Consider the following 26,451-nt stretch of genomic DNA (forward strand, 5'->3'; position numbering starts at 1 on the left):
CTTATTTTTCTGTAATACAAGCGGGCGACATTGACACGTGCCCAGTTACGTCGCGAGAGGATATCTATGTCCCGCGCATGTAATTTTGAATCTTTCAGACTTGGCGTACTTTACGTGGCTACTCAAAGTAACTGCTACTTGGACGCAACTCACCGCAAATCTCTCTTCCAGTTTCCACGGCCTACAAGCAAGCAAGCACCAGTTCGTTTTTCCTCAAAGGTGAGCATTCCAGATACTCTAGTTAGGTGCGAAGCAGGAATTGTGAAGCCAGACGAGCGGATACGTATATTTAATTGACCGAGCTCAGAATGACCTGTGGCAGTGGCATTGAAGCTTATTTTTCCACAATCAAACGCAGACATAATTTTGAATCTATCCGGCTTGGTGAAGGATTGCTACTTGTCGCAAACTAATCACAAAATTTTATTATGCAGTTTCTATATGGCTACAGCTAGCAGTTGCTGTTTTCATTAAGGTGAGGATTTCACATTCTGTTTTCAAACATCAAGTTTTTGAATGAGAGTCCTAAACATTTTACTTTCTTTTGCAGTAAATGCCAGATCCTCCAGTTCAGGAATATGCTAAATATATTTGGAATGGATAAGTCCAGTGTTTTGCTACTTTATTCACAATTTGACAACAGCAACATTTTTTTAAATTTATCACTCAGAAATACACACAAGAAGAGACTGCGTTGCAGAGAAATGTTGCGCTAAACGTGATATTCCAACTCGTATATAGTTTTATTGGTAGCCGATATAATATATTGGATTCCAATATCCATAATACGCTGAGTATATTGGAATCTTAAACCCTTATTGGATCCCCATACGACATATGGGGATCCAATAAGGGTTTATACGGTATTGGATTCCAATATTTTCAGCGTATTATGGATATTGGAATCCCATAACGAATCCTTATTGTAATACAATACAAAAATGTAATGTTTTCCTATACACTATCTATATTGTATTGCAATACAATAAAAAGATACTGTTTACCAATATCCATAATACGCTGTTTATATTGGGGTTTTCCAATAGGGGAAGCCTATTTGTTGGACCCACCGAAAATAAAAAATAAATAATTCAAATATATGTCGACCTTTTTTTTATTTTTAAAAAGAGGGGAAATTTCGGGCAAAAGAAACAAACCTTTATTTACATCACTCTCAGCTAAATCACGGGGCGATGCCAAAAACTTAATCACCGTCAGAACTTCTGGACATGTCATCGTCGTCCGAAGCTTCGTCAGCTGGGTAGACATCCTCGAAAATTCGCAACAATACTTCACTGAAACCGTTGTAAAATGACGACAAGAAGAAAAGAAAGAAGGTGCGAAGCGACGAAAGACAAACTACAAAGACGCAAGCAAAGCCTCCGTGTCGCCATGAGCAACACGCGAGCCGAGCGTTGGCCGAGCCGCCTCAAACAACAAACAAAAGTAACTTTTTTTTTTCTTTTTTTGTTGTGCGCGTTTGCGAGGATGGAGGGCAAAGTACATGGCGCATCGCGTTTCTTTCCTTCCCCGTTTCCCAGCAAGAAGAACGCTAGTGGCTAGAGGCGCAATGGCGAAACCAGACGCCCGAGATGCGCGCAATAGCGGCACCGGCCACCGCGCGCGCGGGCCATTTCAATTGTTTTTGTGCACCAAAAGCTTTTTGAAACAAGAAGCGGCGCGGCTCTACGGCAACTCCGGCTCGGTGACTCGATATGTCCATGCCTCTGCTAGGGTCGCAAAATTTGGTCGCGAATGTAGGTCAAAAGTCTTTAATCGCAAATTGCAAAAAAAAAAAAAAAAGAAAAAAAAAAGAGGTCGACTTGTATTTGAATGAACACGGTAGTCAGCCGCGCGACGAGACACACAATATGAAAGCGATTGGTGCGAGCGACCAAGGCGATGAGCGACGTTTTGTAGAAGCCCAAGAACCGAGCGGCGCAAGCAGCGAGAGTGAGAAATCTTCGTCGCTCGGCGCCGGCACTCGTAGCTTCTCGCCGTCGCTCGTCTCGTTGATCGCTATATTGCTTACATGCCGGTCAGAAAGGCGCTCTAAGTGCTTAACATTGCATTGGGACCAGCCTCGCATCCAACCGTAACCAGTCTTGACTTTTTTTAAAGCCGCCGAGGTAGAAGTTAACATCGTACATGCATCGTTTTCAAGCATGGCTCCTCGTTCATTGCTCGATTTATATTTTCCGTAAATGACAAACCGCAATGAAGCACAATTATTCTAGTTCAAAATTGTTACGAACACTTGGCACGCTTGCTTACACTGTAGCGCACCTAACGTACTTTAAAAGTAGAACGAAAACGGGACGAGATTCGCTTACCGCTTCACGGAGACAGACGTCTTCGGATCCTAGGCCTCACGGCCGAACTGGGAAGTCGCCTGCGGTCCGGCGATCGGACGAGTCGAGCCGGCCTGACCTAGGTTGGCCACGCCTGGTTGAACTATGAGAGGCGCCGTCGAGTTCAGAGCCAGAGACGCAGTGGACACGGACCGAAAAACATCTGCCCCCCAAAACGCAGAACGAGCCAGCGACGCCAAAACCGCCAAAAACACTACGTCGCCATCTCCGCGACGACCGGAAGCGTGGAAGCCGGGAAGTCATAGCATCCTCGATCATCCGCACCGGTGCGCACCGGGGCACTGAGGTGCGCCCCTTCATCTTCGATCAAGTGCACCGGTGCGCACCGTACGTCCTCGATCAACGAAGCGCACCCTCCCGGTGCGGCTTTTTGTTGCCCCAACGTGCACCAATAGCATCTTCGATCAACTCGCACCGGAATCACCCTGAAACCAGCACAGTGCACACCGCTCCTCGGTCGTGCAGCGCGATGTCGGTGCAACATCGAGGACAAACTGCGTCGCGCCGGTGCACCGCGGCGAGCTCCATCTTGCGTCACTTCGCGTTTTGTTCGTTTATTTTGCGTAGGTCCCCTAATGAAAAATACACCAGGCAATCCTGGTGTGACATCAAAGAATCCTGATGTGACACCAGAATATCTGGTGTGCCCACCAGCGATGCTGATGTATCGAGCACACCAGCCTGGTGTGCCCACCAGAAATGCTGGTGTACCCGCACATCAGCCTGATGGGTACACCAAGAGAGTTTGGTGTCACACCACAAGGACTCATGCGCCGACCAGGCAGCCTGGTGTGCACACCACGCAGTTTGATGTGACACCAGAGTTGTGTTTTTGTTGACTTCTCCCCCCGTCCGCGCGCGTGTTTTCTATTAGTTTGTGTGCCGCTCCGTCCCCCGTCGGGGTGCCTTGTTTCCTCCCGTCTTGGTGGTCGCCGGAGACCCCGCGGCGGGCTCCTTTGTGCCCAAGAAGTGTCCCCCTCGTCCCGAGCACTTTCCCGGGCGGCCTTGAGCAGCTTGGGGCGCTCGCCGGCTCGCCTCTTCGAGGGTTTCTCTTTCCCTTTCCGCCGGTATTCTTGTTTAAGTTTGAGAAAGTAAAGAAGTCTTCTTTGTGAGTCGAAGCCGAAAAGATGTGTTAGTGCGCTTTCCTTACTTCCGACGAGCTTGGTTCGGTAGCAAAGAAACAAAGGAAGCTAGTAATTATTACGAGTTTTGGGGCCGAAATGCCTACTACGAGCGAGGAGGGCGTCGACCGCCTGAAGCGAAAGAGGATTACCCTGCGAGCCGCCACAACAAAGATCATCAACGAGACTGGCGTCTGCTGGCCACGGATCCAACCGACATCGGTGAGCTCGGAGAAACATTTGATATTCTTCTACTTAAGGAGGCTTCCCTGAAAGAGCTGGACAAGGAAATCAAGCTATCTGTCGAATATGATGCCTTAGAAGAGGAAATTTCTGGTGCGGAGGGGTATGCGGAACGGATCAGCGTAACTAAGACACGAGTCAACCGCAAGCTGAAAGGCCAAGAATTTCGGAACGACAGGGCGTCCGGTTCTTCGACGCACGGCAGTGGCTCCGGACAAACTCCAGCTGATCACGGCCAACTCCCTACAACAGTAAAGCTTCGGAAGCTTTACTGTTGTGCTTTTTTGGTTTTTTGAATAAAGTAATTATGGCAGCAGCGTTGTTGTCAAACTTATCATTGTACACTTTTTTGTGAGTAAAGCAACACCCGGTCAACAGGTGGTCTGGTATCATATTACAAGAAAACCTGATGTCCCGCCAGAACACCAGATTTCTGGTGTAACATCAGAACATCAGATTTCTGGTGTCATACCCACACATCAGATTTCTGGTGTCACAACAGAACACCAGGTTTCTGGTGTCACACCAGAAAACGTCCCAAATCACATCTGTGAAAAAGTCTGGTGTAACATCAAGTCACACCAGCCCTCGAGCTGGTGTATTTTTCACTAGGGTCAGCGCACGGTGCCCGTCTGCTGTCAATTTCTTTTATTTTTTTACTCGCGGATTTGACGGTCCCACAAAAATAAACATCGTGGACGTGATTGTCGATGGGGTCACGAAGCGGGTGACAATTCCACATGTATATGTTGGCCATCATTATTAGTTCAAGAAAACGAAACACCAGATAATAGCCGTACCTCGCTGTCATCAAAACGCCTCGCGCCGCTTTCCACGAAGTTCGTGCTTTTCGGGCGCTCCTTGCCACCGCAGCAATCGCCAGTAATCGCCAGTAATCGCGGCGATGGTGAGAAGCTCGTCGTCTCGCCGTCAGAAGACCCGAGGAAATCATCTAGTGCAGCTGCAAGGCGTGTTCGTTTTTGCAAGATCGCCATCTCGATAGTCTGCGCGTCTGCTACTCCCGCCATCTTCTCGATTCCCGCTCCTGGCCGCAATGCCTGATGGGACTGCCCCCCGGCGCACCGCCGATTTTCTTGGTGCACGTTGGGGCAACGAAAAGCCGCACCGGGAGGGTGCGCTTCGTTGATCGAGGACGTACGGTGCGCACCGGTGCACTTGATCGAAGATGAAGGGGCGCACCTCAGTGCCCCGGTGCGCACCGGTGCGGATGATCGAGGATGCTACAAGAAAATCGGCGGTGCGCCGGGGGGCAGTCCCATCAGGCATTGCGGCCAGGAGCGGGAATCGAGAAGATGGCGGGAGTAGCAGACGCGCAGACTATCGAGATGGCAATCTTGCAAAAACGAACACGCCTCGCAGCTGCACCAGATGATTTCCTCGGGTCTTCTGACGGCGAGACGACGAGCTTCCCACCATCGCCGCGATTACTGGCGGTTGCTGTGGTGGCAAGGAGCGCCCGAAAAGCACGAACTTCGTGGAAAGCGGCGCGAGGCGTTTCGATGACAGCGAGGTACGGCTATTATCTGGTGTTTCGTTTTCTTGAACTAATAATGATGGCCAGCATATACATGTGGAATTGTCACCCGCTTCGTGACCCCATCGACAATCACGTCCACGATGTTTATTTCTGTGGGACCGTCAAATCCGCGAGTAAAAAAATAAAAGAAATTGACAGCAGACGGGCACCGTGCGCTGACCTACGCAAAATAAAGGAACAAAACGCGAAGTGACGCAAGGTGGAGCTCGCCGCGGTGCACCGGCGCGGCGCAGTTTGTCCTCGATGTTGCACCGACATCGCGCTGCACGACCGAGGAGCGCTGTGCACTGTGCTGGTTTCAGGGCGATTCCGGTGCGAGTTGATCGAAGATGCTATTAGAAAAGGCGCGACAGCGGAAGCCACTGGGCGGAAGCTTTACGTTTCGGTTTCGCTTTTCTCCGACGCCGGGTTTGTGGCTGGTTGCGACGACGCGAGGGGCCACGAAAAGACGCCGAGTTGGCCGAGTACGAGTCATGGCCCACGATACGAGCAACGGGCCGTTTGCCGCTGTCGACCGGCGATGCGGTATCCGCGGCTTGGTGTCACGATCGGTTTGTTGCCGTGCACGCTGACTCAAAGCTCGAAGTTACGCAGTTCCGTTCCGGCACCAGCCGCACCACGTTTTCCGGTGCATCGCACGTGGAGGCCTTTCGACGCATTCAGTGACCGTAAAGATGGTGCCCGCTGTCTTCGGTGCTGTGTAAGAAGTTGCGAGACGGAAGATGCATCGAAACCAAGGCGTTTAGGACTCCAGGCCGGGCCGCCGGTTACTCTGAACGAGAGGCGACGTGTGTGCGCACGCTTTGAGAAAGCCTCCGCGTTTCGCCGCGCCACAACTCGCCGATCGCGACCGGACCCCGAGTCCGAGAGGCTTTTGCGCAGCCAGGAACGGCACCGAGGTAGGAGCTGCTCGTTCTGCGCTACCATGGAGTGCTCAACAGTGCTCGGGGCTCTCGGTGTCGTTCGTGCTTGCACCGATGTCTTTGTGACCCCTTCGGACGCGCAAGTCGTACTTCGCAAAGGTTTGGACGGGGCCGCCCACACCGAGCAGCTCCGCTATACTCCGCTTAGTTATGATCACAATAAAAGCTTGCGTTTGTTCTCGGGAAAAAAATTGCGGGACCGCTCTCCGCGCCGCCGACGAGATTGGCCGCCGCCATGTTCTCAGCTGTTCACTCGCTCCCGCAGCGAGCGCCTTCCGATAAACCTCCCCGCTCCAAAATGCGATGCGATCTCCGTTTACATGGGCTGAAGGAATGCGCACTCGACATCTCTATCCACCTCTGTCTAGCGACTTTAATGCGATGCGCTTTGCGCATTATGTCGTTTACATGACCGCATATGGAATGCGGCAACTGGATTCAATACGACTAAGTCGCATTCATGTAAACGCGGCTTATGTTCTTTTTCGACATGTGTGGTGTATGTAACGATACCGGTGGTAAACGATAGACGTTATGTTGGAAGATGGCGGTCGTCTTTCTGCATGTATGATTTGGTTGTAACGGTGGTCGTGTGGTACCCTGTTGGAAAATTTCGAAGATGGAAAGATGACGGAAAAGGCTCATACAAGCGTAACCGTAATATGGGACATCCTATACAAGCGAAACGGCTGATCCAGTATAGTGGATTAATGCGGAACGATATAGGTAGGCGGAACCATACAAGCATGTCGTATTATGGGACATCCTATACCAGCGTAGTGGAATATGTCGGAAACATGTGGAACCATACATGCATAACGTAATATGGGACAACCTATACCAGCGAAAAGGCGATACCAGCACGGTGGAGCCATACGGCTCCAACATGCTGGTTTCGCCTTTTCACTGTTGTACAGGGCGATTTAGTTTTAAGCTTTACATATACGTTTAGAAAGGTCGTGAAAGCTTAATTAATGCGGTTTGTGCAGGCGAGTTATACGGCCAGGCGTACGTAGTTAGGGGCCTAATCGTAACGATCAGTCAGATAATTAAATACAATTTGTTAATTAACTTTTTAATTAGTGAAAATGAAAATATGGTTTCCATTAGAACTTGCTGAATGATTGAAAACCACAAAATCAACTCTTTTTAGAAGGATATAATGCAGGGGTAGCCTTTTACGCGTTCTGTAAAAACGCTTCATTTGGACGAGTTTCTAGGTTTCAGTTTCTTATCAGAGCTCCTCTCTGCGGCCAAGGTCCTGTTCCCCCTTAGACACGCAACGCACGTGCACCTTGCTTCCCTCCATCCTGCGAGGGGGCGGCTTCGCACTGCGGCCACCGGGCAGCAGGACTGCAGGTGCAAAGATGCGCCCTGGTAAGAAACCAAAGTCTGGAAACGCGTCCAAATTGACCATTTTTTTTAGAACGCCATAAAATGCTGCTCTTGTTTTATATCTTCACAAAGAAAGTTGATTTAGGGTGTTTTGATGATGCTTAGCAAGTTTTTAATTGGAACCATGGGTCTATTTTCACTGATTAAAAATTTGAGGAACATACTATACTTAGAGGCTGAAGCGGTTTTGTATTTGAGAAAACACTTTTAAATCTTCATATGACCTCCAGAATCTCAAATATCAAAATTATTTGGTAATTTCATGAATCGAGGCTGCATAGTCATTTTTTAAGCGCTGTGAAAGCACTTCCCTGGAGAGCGACGTCACAAAAGCAGCTTTCGAAATCTTTGCTCACGCATCTTCAGCACCTATCAAAGCTATGCACGCATGTGCTATTTTTTAAAAGCGCAGAAAAATGTGTCACGACTGGTGCCGATGCGGGAGAATATACCTAGAAAACTTTAGATTGGACGCGCGGCCCTTAAGCGACACGCTTGGCGGCCGAAAGGTCTTCTTACGATGTCACTATTGGTAGGATGTTTTTTTTGTGTTTTCGCACGTTTAGTTATATCTTTGTGGAAAACGAACGGCATATTCAGATTCGCGGGATAAAACTACGCTAGAATGAACCTCCATCTAGTTTTCTGAAAGAAGACTGGCACATCTCTGTAATAAGCCGACCGATCATTACAAATTAGCCTTTTATACTATGCCGCCCTGGCCATATAACTCACGTGCACAGACCGCGTAAATGTAGCTGTTACGGCTTTTTTAAAAATATCTGTAAAACATACAAAAAAATACTCTGTAGAATGTCCCGCAATACGATACGATTGCATGGTTCCTTTCCCGCTTGCATTGTTCAAGAAAGACTTGTGGACATCCAGCGTTTCATTGGAATGCTGGATGTCAGCGAGTCTCTACATCAGTGAGTGGTATCAAACAAGCATGATCTTTTCACACCAGTAAGCTCTTATCCGAGGCTCAGCAGGAGCACTAAGAGCAGAGGCAAAATGTCGTGACGTGGTAAATTTGGTTGCAGGTATTTATTTTTAGAAGAACTGCAAGCAGCAAAGCTTAACTTTGCTCAAAAGAAGATAATTAAAACTTCAATACTGAACAATGGTGTCCCTAGAGCTGTCAGACCAAACTCCCACTCTTGCCACTCAGGAGTTCCTAACTTGTGCGTAGAGGATCAGCACAACCCAGATTTGTGCTGCAAGCGCACCTGCAATATAAAAGTTGAATAAACATGAGATGAAATATGAGACGTTTACAATTCTCTGTAATGTGAAATTAGAGCACAGATCTTGAAGGGGAGGATGGGAGGCTATGACCCCTTACCCCCTAACCCTCCTACTCTTCTGCTCCCTCCCATTTAGCGGGAAATTTCCCTGAATTTAGCGAGAAAATTTGTCCACTAAATTTAGCGGGTTAAGTTTTCCACTAAATTTAGCGCGGAAATTGATGTCACATGACCTCAACACAAATGCAGTTTTCCCGTTAAAAGTAGCAGGGAAAATGACGTTGCATGACCGTGTCATGTCCTCCATAAAAAATTCAGTTTCTCAGCTAGACTTAGCGGAAATATTAACGTCACATGACCGCAACATTAATTCAATTTCCTGCCACGTTTAGCTGGGCGGTTACGCCGACAGCGACGCCGCGAAACGCGGAAACGGGTGCTAAGAGCTGCGCTAAAAAAACTAAATGCACCAGGTGAAATAAGGTGAAAATTAGAGATAAGAAAAAGAAAAGAGAATCTAAGATACCGTTCTCAGATCCTTCCTTTTGTCCGTTCTCAAATGTTTTGATTTCAAGAAATGTTTTTATATTTATTCATACCCAGAGAACCCCTCCCAGTTTCAGCATGAATGCAATAAATCAATGCAGACTAGACCTTGTAAACTATAATGCACATGAAAATGAATGTTCGCCACATAGTCATGTATAAGTCAGTGGCTCAGATCTCTAAATACATTTGTATTGAGGAACATTCTTGAATAAAACTTCTGGGCTTTGAATTCGACAGTTTGTACTTCCATAAGGAACACTGTATGGCACTGATTTTTTTTGTGACACATCAGAAACAGCACAGCAGTGTCATCCTTGCATACCTAACAAGAATTTGTATTTTTTTAGCATGGCATGTGCTATTCTAATGCTTATACAGCCCCCTTTAAAAAAATTTCCTTTGTAGAGCTTTTTATTGGTTCTTATTTAACTCGCACGACAGATTCGGTACCTTGAATTCTCACTCGGCATCAACAGTTTTATATTTTAACGTAATAGTGAAAGACAAGATGAATGGTCTTGAGTACGTCTCAACAAGCACAGATGTTGAGAAAAGTACTGAAGAAAACTCAAATGTCAAAATAAAAATAAGCTGGAATGTGAATACAATTAAGGACATGGTCATGAATACAGTAGCAGATTCAATATGAAGAATACGTGTTAGACGCACACTCAAAGAAACCTGTTGCATCTATATTCATGCAAATTACTTCGCAGAACCCAGCGCTGCAGTCTCGGGTGCGAGTTCGCTGAATGAGTCCACTAAAAATGAGTGCAGACGGAAAAAGCAGTTTGATCTGCGACAATGAGCATTACATAGGCAAGTGACATGTCACTGTTACTGTTACAGTGCCGAATGTTTCAAACTGCCAGTCGTATCATTCTGCGAGTTCCATCTGTATATTACAGGGTTTGGCTCTCTCGAATTCTTTGCGAGAAAAATTATGAACTGGAAATGTCTAGCGTAGTTCTAGAAAAACTATTTCCAGAATCCTAACTCAGCATCGTTAAGAATATAAAAAGTTTCTAGAGATAAGGTTAGTGCAGGAGTTGAATAAACTAAATACTTAGTTTTGCGAAACCATCTTGCCGTAGTAAACGTATAAAGTTCCCCTAAGTAGAGATAGTCATTACGGATGATTGTGCCCATTGCATACCATAAAAATTAAATTTGCGACCTACAATATTTACAGACTCAACCAACTCTGAATAAGTGGAACACTTGGCACTAAAGATTGGTCTCACCATGACTGTCTGCAAACATCCACGTGATAATTTCCATAAACCTATGCATTTCAAGAAAATATTTGGAGCGAGCTGTTTAAACTGCCATAACACTTTTTAACACTAATAGAAAGCCTGTAGTGGGCCACAACTTAAGCAGTTTTTACTTCATTATGAAGGGCAATAACAAATATGTGAAGCTTAAAACTAGGCCTGCACTGAATTGCTTTCTTAAGTTGAACGTGCTATGCTCGGTTCAATATATTATCTTTGCAGAGCTGAGAATGTGCAAGTTCCCACTTTTTTATATTTCACATCTCCCGACTGCTGGGTGGGTAGGTACATAAGATTGATGACACCAACGTAACACAATGATTATTTTAAGAATTTGCTTGGGTATAGCACTAGCAAAGCCATCTGCGGGAAGATATTTCTGTGACTCCGTCGTGTCTGCAGACGTCTTTTTGTAATTGAAAATCCATCCAACCCGAGATTTGAATGTTTTTTTTTATTTTAGGCTTAGTAGTGCTTTTGCTGTTTCACTTCAAGAATAGGTAAGAATGCTTATTTCGAGTAGCATACCTAACACTTGGTGGCATGAGGACTCCCTTGTCGTGATGCTAATCGAAAGTCACAGGCAGGGAGATACTGTGATGCTCTTGTTGCTGGGATTACCTCCCCCATGGTCCTGGCCGGACCACAGAAGAAGATTGAGTCCAAGCTTGTGGCGGCTAGGATCTCGAGATCTTGAGGCAACCAAGTAGCTGGAAATAAAAACAAATCACAATCAAGTGCTTGGCAGAGCTACATTAGAATGGATAGCATATTCTTTCATGATCAGCACATAGATCCTTTTGTTTTTATACTTTGTACTTGTACCTATTAAAAAACTGCTCCTTGACAGCCACATTCATAGACACACCCCAGGACAAGGTCACACAGGCCTTGAAATGATGGGTACCGAATTAAGGCGAATGATCAAATGCATTCATTTAACCCTCTTTCACCCCAACCTGGGAGATTTCTGTCAAATATTCACATTTAACTCTAAAGACTATAAAAAAAACCTACTACTGCAATGCAGAGCCGTATAGTGGGAGAGTTTAGCCAGTGGGTGTGGTGACAAAGGTGCCGGAGAGGAGGAAAGGGAGGAGAGCGCCGAAGGAAAGAAAGAGAAGGCAGCAAAAAGGAGACGACCGCTATTTTGACGCAACGCTGTTGGCGCGGAGCACTGTTGAGGCTATGTGTCGTCTGCTATTGGCTTAATTCATTTTTGCCTTTATAAAAGTTTGCGTTTAAACATGGAGAAACTTCTTTCTTTAAGTTTTTAAGCCACCGAGGAATAACACTATATCATTTTATTGCCAGAGCCTGCCAAATAAAAGCAAAGGGCAGGTGTCTGGATAGAAAGAGTTTAGTTGGCGCACCAAGAGGCTAACCAATAAAAATGGGTACCACTCTGCGCAAAATGCCTAAAAAGCGTGCATCTCTAATTGACACTAACAGGGGCACACACTATCTATTTTACTGACTAAAGGGTACTAGATCATTATTTTCAGCTAACTAGTCAAACTAGATATTCTCGCCGACTTGCTTTTTAGGAAAATTTTTAAATTTACAAGAACTATTAAGACAACGGCTAAAAAAAAGCAATGGCAAAACCAACAATCGAATTCGCCTGCTCTCCAGTAGCACGACATCTATAGAAGGCAGACCTGCAGAATGAGCAAGCAGTCTAAAGAAGAGTATGTCCCATATATAATTTGTTTCCATGCAGCAAAGCAAGTGCTGGAAAGAGGTTTCACGACATTAACAAAATTTCTTGCAATCAGTTGAGAACAAGTTAGAGCAGTGAATTTATCCTTGCCCTTGGCATAACGTTTTAGTGTTACCCATGGAAACTCAAATAAATTTGTGAATAAAAACAAAAAAGACTAACCTTCATAAAAAAAATCTAACTTTCGCAAAGAAAAGTTATCTTGAACAAAATATGCGGGATACAGTTGTACAGCATCTAATTTTGTGCTGAACCAATTTTGAGGCAAATCTGCGACAATGAAAAGAAAATGCCCGAGTACATTAGGGAAAGACAAAAAGGATGCATACCTAGAACAAAAAAATTTAAAACGACCACGGGCAGGAACCTCTGGTGAGGCTCTCGGAATGACTCCCTGCAATGGGCCTGCGCAGACCAGAGAACAAGATGGGTCAGAGCTTGCAGCCATAAGGTGCTTCATACCATGAAGTTCCAGAAGTAGCTCCAATTGGAAGCAAAGTGCATTTCATTTCTCTGAAAAACGAAGAGTTTAATAGCTAGTATGCATTCATAAGGTGATACAGTCATGAATGCACAGACTTTTCAATGCAGCGCTATATCACCAACTTGTTAACCATGCCGGGCAACAATAAAAACTGAGAGCATTATTTTAAACTATCTGAGCTTAAAGTTAACCACGACAGAAGCTTCAAGCCATCCTTGCAAATTCAGTGCACAAAGCAAGCCATGTAACCTTCTAGTTGGACGCCATGGTACGTCCAGCTTATAATCATGTGTCATGCTGTTTTAGCTGCAATGGCTTGTAGTTTCAAAAGTGGTCCAGCTTAAAGAGACTAAAAGTATAGACGTTTATGAGTGGGGCCCTCACCTAGTCTGCAGCTACATTGCGAAATAGGACGTTCCCACCGGGATGTTTGCTGCCTGTAACCACACGACCAGCTTGTGCCCAGCGATTGTTCGAGCTGAATACATGTCCTCAACAGTGCCATTATTTGACAAGCATTTCTATGACTGTTAAAGATGACTGACTTACAGAGAGACTCCACGTCAACGACTAATGTCTTGGGATACCTAACTGAATACTGATGTATCAACTAAATGCAAAACAAATTACCTGGCAGGCATTAAATTTATCAACAAAGTGGGTCGACTCCGCATTAAGTTGGAGTCGATGCGTCAGGCACGTAGCCAGGATTTTGTTTCAGGGGGGGCCCACTCATAGCAAAATGCTGTATGAGGGGGAGGGGGGAGAGGAGGACCCATGCAAAATGGAAGATATCGGGGGGGAGGGGGGGGGGGGCCGGGCATCATAAGCCCCCCCTGGCTACGTGCCTGCGATGCGTAATAGGACAATACAAACAAAGATATGCCTTACAATTCCTTTTGCACCCCCAAAATGATGTGTTTTTGAAGGTAAGATACACAATGTTCTTGATTCAGAAAGTGCCTCTACTGTACAAATGCATATGCAGTAAGGGCACTCGCCAAGCCTATTCTCCTCAGCTCTGTGCAGGTTAAGCTAAGTTAGACTATAGAGGTACACGCTCACTGACAGCATGAGAAAGGCAGGGAGAAGTCTCCGTTGTTCCACCTCCAGCCCGTCTGCTACCTTCGATAACGTTTCAGCGCCTCATGAGCCTGGAGCAAGCACATCTGTCCAAAGTGGGGTGAAAAGCACAAGCACGTGCTGGAGGACGCCCAGCCATTCTCTTTTTGTCATCGGCTATTCTACATATTTTAGTATGACATATTGTTTGGTGAGAAAAAGTATTGCAAATATGCAGTCGAACTTTGACCATAATACAGAAGTCTGATAAAGATAACAGTTGCCATTCACCATTTTCCAAATAAGTGCTCCCACCTATCGGAACATCTACACATGTGGTGCGTGAGTGGGTTCAGGACTGATACGCTAGAAAATGAAGCACTCACAAGGCTTGTCTGGCCCTTCCAACCATGCGGGTACATTCACCGCAAATCCCGGATTTTTAGACAAAATTATTTACAATAAGCAAATCTTGTGTACGCCCGAGGTAGAACATTGAATTGTGATTCCCCCATATTGTGCCAACCATCCTTCAACCTGCGGTACCACCTGCAAATGAACTATGTTGTGCTGCGGCACGCGTCCATGCTGCCTGCTTGAGAAGAAAACCACTGCTTGTGTTGAAGACGACATCCCACAATGTACACGCCACAATGTTTAGCAAACTAAAATAATATTGATAACATTCAATAGACACAGATAGGCTCACAAAGTGTCGACACCATGATTGTTGTTGTTGGTTTTACTCTTGCATACAAACAAAAGTGGCTTCCTCTTTCCTCCGATGTACAGTAAAAACCCCTTATCTTCGTGGCCCCTATTTCTTCTCGAATCGGTCACAGAGGACATAATCGCAGCCACTGAATTCCGCAAAACTAAAGGCTGTGAAAATTAAAGGTTCGCCAACATTAAAGATTTTACTGTTCTTCCGTGTGTCACATGATGTTAACATTTCAAGGAGGCTGAAGGTATTGGTTTAAGAAAAAATTGACCTATGAAAAAAAATGCCCTTCTCCAGGTTAGGCACGCGAGGTTCTTTTGCACCACCTATAAGGCGGCAAGTTTGTTTCGGCAGAGCTTTTGGTTAAACGGAGTCACAAAAGTAGCTATACTTGGAGTCAACTATTTTGTGCTGCATTATAAAGCTAGAGTAAATTCCACTTTGCTTCTGCACAGCACTGTTTGTTGCGAGAACATATGTGGTTTAGTGTTGCATCCCATTTGCATGATCTAGAGAAACTAGCGCTGACAGAGTTGGAGCACTCAAAAAAAAAACAAAACAGCCGACTGTGGAAACATTGAGAGATGCACACATGCGAACTGTGCATTTCTTAAAAGTAGATTCGAGCAAAGGTAAAGACATTATATATACTTACGGCGGCCATACTTGCCTTTCCCAAGCATGACCACTTTTCCCTCGGCAGCACCATCCAGTAAGCACCAGCAACACGCCCATGAGACGCCGCCGACTCATGGATTGAATGACGACCCGCCTCGGGTCTTGGAAGGAGATCCGGAACACTGCTTTAGGCCAGATGTTGTATCTGGAGGGGGCAGGGACTAAAAGTAAAAATTAACAAATTTATCTGAAGCGCTACATTCCTATAGCATAAACTCTAGGATAGCAGTTTTTTTTTAGGTCAGTGATGCATTTTAATTAAACACAAATGGTTGGTTTATATGATGAACCAGCAGCCCCTATTTTCCTTAAGTGTAACGGAGTGTCTAACGTTACGTGCGACGGAACCCGAAATAAAAATTAAAGTTACGCCCAACGTAACTGTCAAGCATTCGAGTTGCGTCCGACGTAACCCAAAATAAAAATTAAAGTTACCGTATTAACTCGAAAATAGGTCGAACCCTATTTATTGAATCCACCAAGAACAAAAAAAAAATTCAAATATAGGTCGACCTTTTTTTTTATTTTTAAGAACAGGGGAAGTTTTGGGCAAAAGAAAGGAAAAAAACCTTTTTTACATCACTCTCAGCTAAATCACGGGGCGATGCCAAAAACTTCATCACCGTCAGAACTTCTGGACATGTTATCATCGTCCGAAGCTTCGTCAGCTGGGTAGACATCCTGCCAAATTCGCAGCAATACTTCTCTGACACCGTTGTAAAATGACGACAAGAAACGAAAAAAGGTGCGTAGCGACGGAAGACAAACTACAAAGACGCAAGCAAAGCCGCCGTGTCGCCATGAGCAACACGCGAGCCGAGCCGCCTCAAGCAACTAACAAAAGTAACATATTTTTTTTTTTGTGCGCGTTTGCGAGGATGGAGGGTAAAGTGCATGGCGCATCGCGTTCCTCTCCTTACCCGTTGCCCAGCAAGGGGAACGCTAGAGGCGCAATGTCGAAATCCGACGCCCGAGGGGTGCGCGCGATAGCGGCACCGGCCACCGCGGGCGGCGAGCCATTTCGGCAACCAAAAGCTTTTTGACACAAGAAGCGGCGCGGCTCTACGGCAACGCCGGCTCGGTGACTCGATAGCTTCATGCCTCCGGTAGGGTCGCAAAATTTGGTCGCGAATGTAGGTCGAAAATCTTTGGTCACAATTTCAAAAAAAAAAAAAAAAAGTTGACTTATATTCGAATAAACACGGTAGTCAGCCGCGCGACGAGACACACATAATGAAAGCGATTGGTGCGAGCGACCAAGGCGATGAGCGACGTTTTCTAGAAGCCCAAGAACCGAGCGGCGCAAGCAGCGAAAGTGAGAAATCTTCGTCGCTCGGCGCCGGCACTCGTAGTATCTCGCCGTCGCTCGTATCGTTGATCGCTATATTGCTTACATGCCGTTCAGAAAGGCGCTCTAAATGCTTACCAGTGCATTGGGACCAGCCTCGCATCCAACCGTAACCAGTCCTGACTTTTTTTTAGCCGCCCAGGTAGAAGTTAACATCGTACATACACCGTTTTCAGGCATGGCTCCTCGTTCATTGCTCGATTTACATTTTTGGGCAAATGACCGCAATGAAGCACAATTATTCTAGTTCAAAATTGTCACGAATACTGTAGCGCACCTAACGTAATTTAAAAGTAGAACGAAAACGCGACGAGATTAGCTTACCGCTTCACGGATCCTAGGCCTTCGGATCCTAGGCCTAACGGCCGTACTTGGAAGTCGCCTGCGGTCCGGCGATCGGACGAGTCGAGCCGGCCTGACGCAGGCTGACCACGCCTGGTTGAACTATAAGAGGCGCCGTCCAGTTGAGAGCCAGAGACGCAGTAGAAACGGACCGCAAAACATCTGTCCCGTAACCGTAAACGAGCCAACGACCCCCCACACCGCTCTACCTTCGCTATCTCCGCGACGACCGGAAGTGGAAGCCGCGAAGTTAGAAAAGCCGCGGCAGCAGAAGCCACTGGGCGGAAGCTTTAAGTTTCGGTTTCGCTTTTCTCCAACGCAGGCTACGGTCGCTACGGTTTCGGGCTGGTGGGTTTGTCGGGTTTGTGGCTGGTTGCGACGACGCGAGGGGCCACGAAAAGACGCCAAGTTGGCCGAGTACGAGTCACGGCCCACGATACGAGCAACGGGCCGTTTGCCGCTGTCGACCGGCGATGCGGTATCCGCGGCTTGGTGTCACGATCGGTTTGTTGCCGTGCACGTTGACTCAAAGCTCGAAGTTATGCAGTTCCGTTCCGGCACCAGCCGCACCACGTTTTCCGGTGCATCGCACGTGGAGGCCTTTCGACGCATTCAGTGAACGTAAAGATCGTGCCCGCTGTCTTCGGTGCTGTGGAAGAAGTTGGGAGACGGAAGGCGTTTAGGACTCCAGGCCGGGCCGCCTGTTCACTCTGAACGAGAGGCGACGTGTGTGTGCACGCTTTGAGGAAGCCTCCGCGTTTCGCCGCGCTAGACCTCGCCGATCGCGACCGGACCAACCGGACCCCGAGTCCGAGAGGCTCTTGGGGAGCCAGGAGCTGCACCGAGGTAGGAGCTGCTCGTTCTGCGCTACCATGCAGTGCTCTACAGTGCTCGGAGCTCTCGGTGTCATTCGTGCTTGCACCGAAGCCTTTGTGACCCTTTCGGACGCGCAAGTCGTACTTCGCAAAGGTTTGGACGGGGCCGCCCTCACCAAGCAGCTCCGTTATATTCCGCTTACTTATGATCGCAATAAAAGCTTGCGTTTGTTCTCGGGAAAAAAATTGCGGGACCGCTCTCCGCGCCACCAACGAGGTTGGCCGCCGCCATGTTCTCAGCTGTTCACTCGCTCCCGCAGCGGGCGCCTTCCGATAATCCTCCCCGTTCCAAAATCCGATGCGCTTTGCGCATTACGCCGTTTACATGACCGCATATTGAATGCGGCAACTGGATTCAATGCGACTAAGTCGCATTCGTGTAAACGTGGCTTATGTTCTTTTTCGACATGTATGGTGTATGTAACGATAGCGGTGGTGAACGATAGACGTTTTTGTTGGAAGATGGCGGTCGTCTTTCTGCATGTATGATTTGGTTATACCGGTGGTCCTGTGGTATAAGCGTTTTGTTAAAAAGATGGCAGTCGCCTACGACATTGGACGCAAAATCATACCAGCCACACCGAATCATATCGGTAAGCAAAGTGGCTGCCAGTATAGACAGACCCGGAGCCATAGCGGTGCCGGTATCTCCAGTTATGCGGAACGCCAAACCAAACCAGCTGCATGCATAACACAAAGAAGGTAGGTTGGTGTCATACCAGAACTGTACAAGCAACAGGTTTGTTTCTTGTACGTTTTTCCAATAGGGTATAAGCGTTTTTTATTGGAAAGATGGCGGTCGTCTACGTCATCGGACGCAAAATCATACCAGCACACCGAATCATATCGGCAAGCAAACTGGCTGCCAGTATAGACAGACCCGGAGCCATAGCGGTGGCGGTATCTCCAGTTATGCAGAACGCCAAACCAAACTAGCTGCATGACTGATAACAAGAAATTATGTTGGTGTCATACCCGAACTGTACAAGCAGCAGGTTTGTTTCTTGTATGTTTTTCCAATAGTGCTGGGAGTCGCTATGACTCTCTTTGGGGGGTATTGGCGCGCCGCAGAATTGACTCCACCACGACTCCAGTTTGTAGAGTCCCTCGACTCTTTTTTTAAAAAGAGTCGCCACGACTCCCTGTGGGGGGTCTTTGCGCGCTACAGATTTGACTCCCCCACGACTCCAGTTTGTAGTCACTTGACTCTTATTTAAAAAAAGAGTCCTGCGACTCTCATTGCACTGGAGTCATGGTAGTGTATGGGCGACTCCAGGTGACGTAGTCAACTGCGACTCTTTAACGACTCTTATCCAACGGAGAAAAAGAGTCACACGACTCCTTCCTGGTAATCCCCGTAACTCTGTAATAAGAGTTGTGAGGACCCACCTTTTATAAAGAGTCCCCCGACTCCTATCGCAAAAGCGTCATGGGAGTGTATGAGCGACTATCTGAAAGATAATCAGTGCTGACTCTTACATTGTCTGGAGTATAACAGCCCTAGTCAAGTATCAGTTCGTTGAACAAAGGGAGGCATTGTGATCGTTAGGAGACTTCTTGCCGCCTGCGAGGTTCAACTTGAATTTCGCTAAAACAAGGGTAGTAACATCAACTGTGTGCAAGTAAAAAAGTTGAAATGGAAACTTCGATTCCACCTATAAGAAGCGGTAACATCAATTGCCAGCAAGTATAAACGTCGAAATGCAGAACTGATATCTTACAATTTCCTGTAATGAAACATGGAAAAATGAACGATGATGGTCTTAACGATGCTGAACTGAATGCTGCTCTAAAATTTATCATGAAACACAACAGAAGCTTTCAGGACAGCATTATTTTGTTACATTGGAATTTGCACACAAGAAAAAAAGAAGTAGAAGTTTTTTTTTTATCGGCAGCTTAACTTTCTATTAGCTTGATTATTCTTATCATTTACAATGGGTTGTATATCGTTTTTATCACATGTCTAGACTATTGGCAAGAGCTGGTGTGAACGAGCATGTTCTGTTGCTTCATGCCTGCTTTGAGTGGACAGGTGGGTGGCAATAAATCGCAGGAATCTTCAAGTTTAACAATAAAGATAGCTGTTTTGTCTCAGCTGATATCACTGCCATTTGTGCAAATGGAACTTCATGAGTCCTACGATGCAGGTACTGCAATATAAGCCACAAGTATTTAAAACAATTACTTTATTAGAAACTAATGTGATACATATTGCCTCAAAGGCCTGCTTCGGCTTATCACAACCGTTTTATCACAATAACTAAAGAAATAACATCATAAGAAATAATACTAATACACAAAACTGGTATAACTATTAGACAAGAACGCAAATAAATTACAATGACAAGTTTTGTGAAGGCTTCCCTACTGAAAAAAACTATATGAACCCATATGGCAAACCATATGGAGTAGTATGGATTTATATGGTTCCATATGGCAAACCATACAGGATGGTATGGATTTATACGGTTCCATATGGCTGAACCATACCGAGCCATACCATACACATATGGTTCCGTATAGTTGGATATGACTGAACCATACCGAGCCATACCATACACATGTGGTTCCGTATGGTTGTATAGGCTGGCCCATACAAAACTATATTCATTCATATGGTCGCACCAGTACCATATACTGAACCGTTTACGTCCATATGACTGCAAACAATTCCACCTTTTGTCACGCGCATCGCCGACCAAGCGCGCTCGTGGTCGAATGGTTATCGTCTTTATATCCTACGCAAGGGGCTCGAGGTTTGATGCCTTGGAGCGGACGCGCCTTTTTTTATTTCTGTAATTTTTGAGTTTTGGTAAATTCGAGAACCCTGTTGGGGCTTATTTGAGGTAAGAATGTCCTATGGGCCGAACCTCCTACGTTGATTTTTTGAGGAGCCCACATGTGTACATAAGGAGCTCCGTGTTGAGAGCCGGGGTCAGTCTCGCCCCAGCGTTTGATTGGAAGTGGGTATTCGGCTGGTAGCTGGCACACCAGGGAAAATAAATGCCGGCCGTTGTCCCATATTCGGTCTCGTATAAAATAAATTGTGAAACAGCAAATCGGAACTGTCGAGTGGCCCAGTGGTAAGGTGTCTGTTTCATAATCGATTGGACACTGGCTCGATCCCTACGCTTAAGTTTTTTTTTTTTTGGGGGGGGGGGGGGGGCATTTGGCGATATTTACAACATTTCTTCATTTCTTCAGCAAAAGCACTTTAGCAGTGCTTTTGCTGAAGAGACAAAACAAAACTATATTATAGATTTTTTGCATTTTTATTGAAATATCTATATAAATCTTCCAATAAAAAAGGCATTTCACATGAGCATGTTCTGGCTCGCCGCAGTCGCAATCTCATGCTAACCCGGCTGTAGTTTTTTTTTTTTGTAAACAATGCCCTACCCATATAATGTTTGTACAGGATTTGCGTAAATCTGGAACCTGTTCACAAATAGGTGTCCGTTTGTGTAAACCCATGCAAGCAGTTGCATCAGACTGTGCGTATGGGTCAACCATTTAGATGAGTAAACTTGTATAAGCAGGTCCTAATAACCTTTGCACAAAGAATAAGGCCTAAATGTTGTTGCTGAAAAAGGCTTGAAAACGTAATGTAAAAAGGTGCTTGTGGATACTGATGTACCGAATTACACCAAGTAAAATCTTAATCTAAACTGTCCTCTGTGTTGATAGATCTTGTGCCAGCAGATAGCTAGATCTTGTGCCAGCAGAGCCAGCTAGATCTTTCTTGAAATTTTCTTTGGTAGGCCGCAAGACATGAAAACAAGAAAACAGAACCATGAGTATTTACCAACGTTATGTTGATCACGTTTTGAATGTTTGCTAACGCCGGCCTAGTGATCTACAACCGGGAACTCTGCCAGATTAGTCAACTTAACAAATTTAAAGTATAACTAGCACCACCGAAAAAATTCTACGATTCTTTTGATTAGGTTACCCTGCAAAACTGTCAGATTAGTCAATTTAACAAAAGTATACCGACAGCACCACTGAAAAGGTTCCACAATTCTTTTGATTAAGGTTGCCCCGCAAAAGCATTTTATATATGCGGTCAGCATATGAACAGTCCTTTCCACAGCCCCAAGGCTCTGCTACTTGACAAAATCCAACTACTGTGTTCTCCAACACGACGTGCTTAGGTTCAAACATCTATTCTACAGCTCATGAAGGTTGTTCAAATTTAACAGTTCCATCAGTGTGCCCAAATAGAAAGTCTCAAGAGGCTTTTATAAAGTCACTGCATAGCCGAAACGTAAATACTCGCACATATTTCAAATTATGTTCTTTTACGCACGACAGGTTGTCGTGCATCGGCTTCTGCGTGCATCGTTTTGCCGATACCCGTCATGCCTCGGCCAACCTCAGGTCACAGAGCGAGTTGCGCGGCCGCAACACGGTAGGCGCCACCATCGAGGTGTACAGTAGCGCTCGCGTGGTCGGAGGCGCTCATTACTAAAAAATAAACAAAACAATGATAATTGAAGCTTACTGTTAGTTCCATAATAGTCACTTATTACTCAACACAAAATCAAATGAGTATAATTAAAAATGTAAAATATTTTTCTCCGACTTTGCGTGACTTTCTTGTGTTGTCGAGTTTAAACCGAAACCGTTGCCCGCACGCTACCGCGCTTATGCGCCTGCGCGATGCAAACCCGCGGCCGTTTCGCCCGGGCTCAAGCGCCGGCGCGCCGGCTCCCCCTCGCCCCTCTCCCAAAGAAGAAAAAAAAAAGAGAGAGCGAAAAACAAACGGATTTATCTCCATCGCTCCGCGCGGCGCGTTCCGTGGTTTTTGGGGTGGAGTTCGTAAAGTCGAACTCAGTTTTGGTTTCCTCTCCATGAACTCCCTATGTCGAAGGGGGGTCATTCTGTGTGTTGCGCGAAATGGTGCCTGAACAGTGCAAGGGACAAGAGGCACCGTTTCTTTCGAATACCCACGGACGACATGTGAGTCGGAAAGTTTGTATCAGAAACTGAACTAACTTTGCAGGCACAGATCCCTGTGCTGCTAGTTCGTGTTTGCTTTACTTCACATATTTGAACATCAAATATATGATTTTATTTAGATTCATGCATTCGCGCATAGATCAACACGCGCAAAGCGTGAATATACGATCGCTATTATATACTCTAGACTCTACGTATTTTTTCGTTAGACATTGGATCGCGTACTTCGTGTTCTCCTTATGGGAAGGCATTTATATCCAAGGAAGATGTGTGTATTGGAGAACATAAAACTTTGTGTTCGTCACCCGCCTTCAGCATTAAATAAACAAGAAGATATTTAAAAAAAAATGACTGCGGGATTTAGACAGGAGTGAACGGGGACTCAGTTCAACAGGGAGGAAAAGGGATTTAATTTCACGATATTTAAAACATTCTTCAAATTTTTACATGTGGACATAAACATTCTTCAAATTTTTACATGTAGACATTTCTTATTTTTTGAACGCAAAATATGTTTAAACAATACCAAACCGGGAAAGGACGGAGGGAGCCGTTTGGCGATTCTCACTTATGACATGCGACATTACATAAAATATGTTTTGATCGGTTATTCACACTGAAAAATAAACAAAAAAAAAGTTTTTAGATGTCATCGTGTTCGACGCACTGTGAAATAAAAAAAAAATAAGGTTTTGTTGAATTTTTGTTTGCATTCTTTTTATGTGTTTAGCCCTTAGATATGACGAGCAAAGCGACGATTAATGTAGTGCTGAGCCTTAAAGTATGCTATAAACCAGTAACTTATGACAGCCAGTTTTTGATATTTGCAAACTGTCAATTTTGGATGAGCCCCAAGCGTCTAGAAATTTCTACCAAATTCTACTCAATATAATTAGAGAACTTGCCTGACTAGATTAGATGCACTACCCTAAACAAATGAGTATCTGTCGCCAAAAGCTTGGGATCGAGTGTGATTTAAAGATATCACGGATAATTATCCAAACTTGCCGTCCTTTCTAATTTTGCTGAGATTTTATTTCCTGGAAACGAAAGATGTCTGAATGTTCAAACAGAAGCGTTGCCTTTGTGCAGTATATGCCACAATTAGCATATCGAAAATTTAATAAAGATAAAAATAACATGAATATACCTTACAGCCTGAATTCAAATAAAATTCCCCACTATATGAATTATTTTGACTATCAAGAGTTTGAAGACATTTTAGCGGGGTAAATATATTGTTCTGTTACTAATATTGATTAAAATTTGCAGATTTGAAAGGTGGCTCTCTTATGCCAACAGACCCGACCTCCTGGAGAAGCCTAGGAAAGAGGTAAATAAAGCTTTCCGGCTTTGTTCAGAACACTTCTCAAGTGACAGCTTCTGCAATGAAAAACCAGATTGAAGGCAGATGCAACACCCTCCGTTGTTGTCGCGAACATCAGAGTCCGGGCCCTTGTCACCCCTGGTATGTTTTCTGACTTCAGCAATCGGCTGCTTGAGCTGACGACTCTTTTGTTATAATTTAGGCTACTTCAGGGACCCACGCAGTGACGTGCCCGAGCCTGTTGCTGGCCCAAGCAAGGGTAAGTACTTTCATTTACTATACCGATGCATGCAGAAAAGAGAGGGAGGGCAGTGATGAAAAAAAATCATAATAGAACTGGGGAGTCCTAGCTTTGGTTTAAAAAATACCATTTTCTTTGCCATCCTATCTCAGCCAAATAAATAAGGGAGAAAGCCTAATTCTCTCAAAAACAATTGAGACCTCAATTAAATGAAACTATCATTGTTCCTTGCACAGGCTCTCCTTCCTCACTTCATGCCCTGGAGGAAGAAGGGACTGCACCAGAAATGGAAGCTGGCATGGAGTGCTCACTGCTTGACACAACAGATGATGGTGAGCTTTACTCAGCAATATGCTCATTACAACTAGTTTTACCCCAAATGGGATAGTCACACTTCATATGCCCTATTTTGTGTATCCATGCAGATCCTCATATGATGGACATGGACTTAAGTGTCCCACAAGAACCGAAAAAGCCAGAAACACAAGGTAAAGTGATTATTGGCACAGTGCACGGCCAACAAAATCTACCGTAATATACCGAGCAAGCGCCCACTCAAAATTTGAAGATAATCGCGAAAAAATAGGGGATGGGTGCATGTGAGGTCGTCAATTTGACATACTGTATATGTACTGTGCATATTTTTTTCAGATATTTCAAGTTTTTGGGGGTGGGCACTTAGTGCGGAGTGGGCGGATGCATGGTACTCTACAGTACCATAAATTACCTGGCAAGCACCCACTCAAAATTTAGAGATAATCGCGAAGAAATGGGGGATGGGCGCTTGTCCGGTCGTCAATTTTACATATAAATGTACTGTGCATATTTCTTTCATATCTTAGAAATTTGTATATGGGCGCTTAAATGTGGAATGGGCGGATGTGTGGTATTCTACGGTAGTGATAGAGGCAATCTTGCCCGTGGTAAGCTTTATTGAAAACAGCTATGGCATGGGCTTGGCTGAGGATAAATAAGGAGAGGAGTCCTACGCTTAGAGAAAATCATACCGCATTTTTTAATCTAAATTTTTTTAGGGCTATTTCTTTGTGAGTGTGTTGTGACCAGGGACATAAAAGCTGTTCTGTTACATGAACTTTTGTTTCCTATGCAGGTCCTAAACTTATGGAGACTAGCTCTGATGTGCCCCAAGAACCAGGAGCTCCAGAAACACAAGGTATGGTTTCCTTAGGCACAGTGCTCCCTCCTGCCGGTCGGGCTTGCATCTAACATGATCAACAAACTCTAGTGGTGTAAGCTACATTGCATGTGGTAAGCTCCCAAGAAAGCTGACTGTGGTGTGGGGTTAAAACAAGAGTCTAAAGCTTAGGACGTACCTTACTGATGATTTTTTTCAACCAGATCTTTTAGCCACTTTTCTCCTCTGTTAGCGTGTCGTGACTAGGGAAACCAACATTTATGTTATTTTATGCAGATCCCCCCAAGGTAGATGTCAGTGCGGACAACGAGGTGCCTGGCCCTTCCCACGGGGGCCATATGACTCCCGTGGTAACTCCAAAGAAGGCTGGGCGGAGGGGGCGGGTCTTTACCCCCGAACACAGCGACGCCTGACAAAGATTCGGAGTGCAAGCAGCAGGTATCGGAAGGCCCTCAATAGGCTAAGAGGAATGAAAGGTTCCAAAAAGGTGTCGAGACAGGAAGCCCTAAGGAACATTAAGGACTATGTCCCAAAAGAGCTTTTTAAATTGCTATCAGCCCAGGTGCATCTCACATCTCCGAGCAAAAAAGGGAGGAGGTGGTCTGAGGAGGTAAAGCAGTTCGCTCTGAACCTTTACTTTCACGGGCCAAAGGCCTACAGGGTCCTATCTCGAGTGTTTGAGCTGCCCACGGAAAGGTCCCTCAGAAGGTGGCTGTCATCCATTTCTATGAAACCAGGAATAATGACTTGTGTCCTAACTAAGCTCAAAAGTATAACTGAGAATTGGCAGCCCACTGATCGGGTATGTACTTTAATGTTCGACGAAATTTCACTGAGGCGGCAT

The 26,451-nt window shown here is 45.4% G+C and overlaps 1 protein-coding gene across 1 annotated transcript; it reads left to right on the forward strand.

Moving 5' to 3' along the window:
- Positions 1 to 191: 191 nt before the first annotated feature.
- LOC121833697 lies at positions 192 to 26,171 on the forward strand. Its single transcript, XM_042287180.1, has 8 exons — positions 192 to 219; positions 24,156 to 24,216; positions 24,284 to 24,351; positions 24,413 to 24,469; positions 24,688 to 24,783; positions 24,877 to 24,939; positions 25,563 to 25,625; positions 25,884 to 26,171. Exons 2-8 carry the CDS (start codon positions 24,176 to 24,178, stop codon positions 26,018 to 26,020), a joined length of 525 nt encoding a protein of 174 aa, XP_042143114.1. The 5' UTR covers positions 192 to 219; positions 24,156 to 24,175; the 3' UTR covers positions 26,021 to 26,171.
- Positions 26,172 to 26,451: the final 280 nt, after the last annotated feature.

Source organism: Ixodes scapularis, unplaced genomic scaffold, assembly GCF_016920785.2.
Source record: "Ixodes scapularis isolate PalLabHiFi unplaced genomic scaffold, ASM1692078v2 PGA_scaffold9__187_contigs__length_104089568, whole genome shotgun sequence".
NCBI lineage: Eukaryota > Metazoa > Arthropoda > Arachnida > Ixodida > Ixodidae > Ixodes > Ixodes scapularis.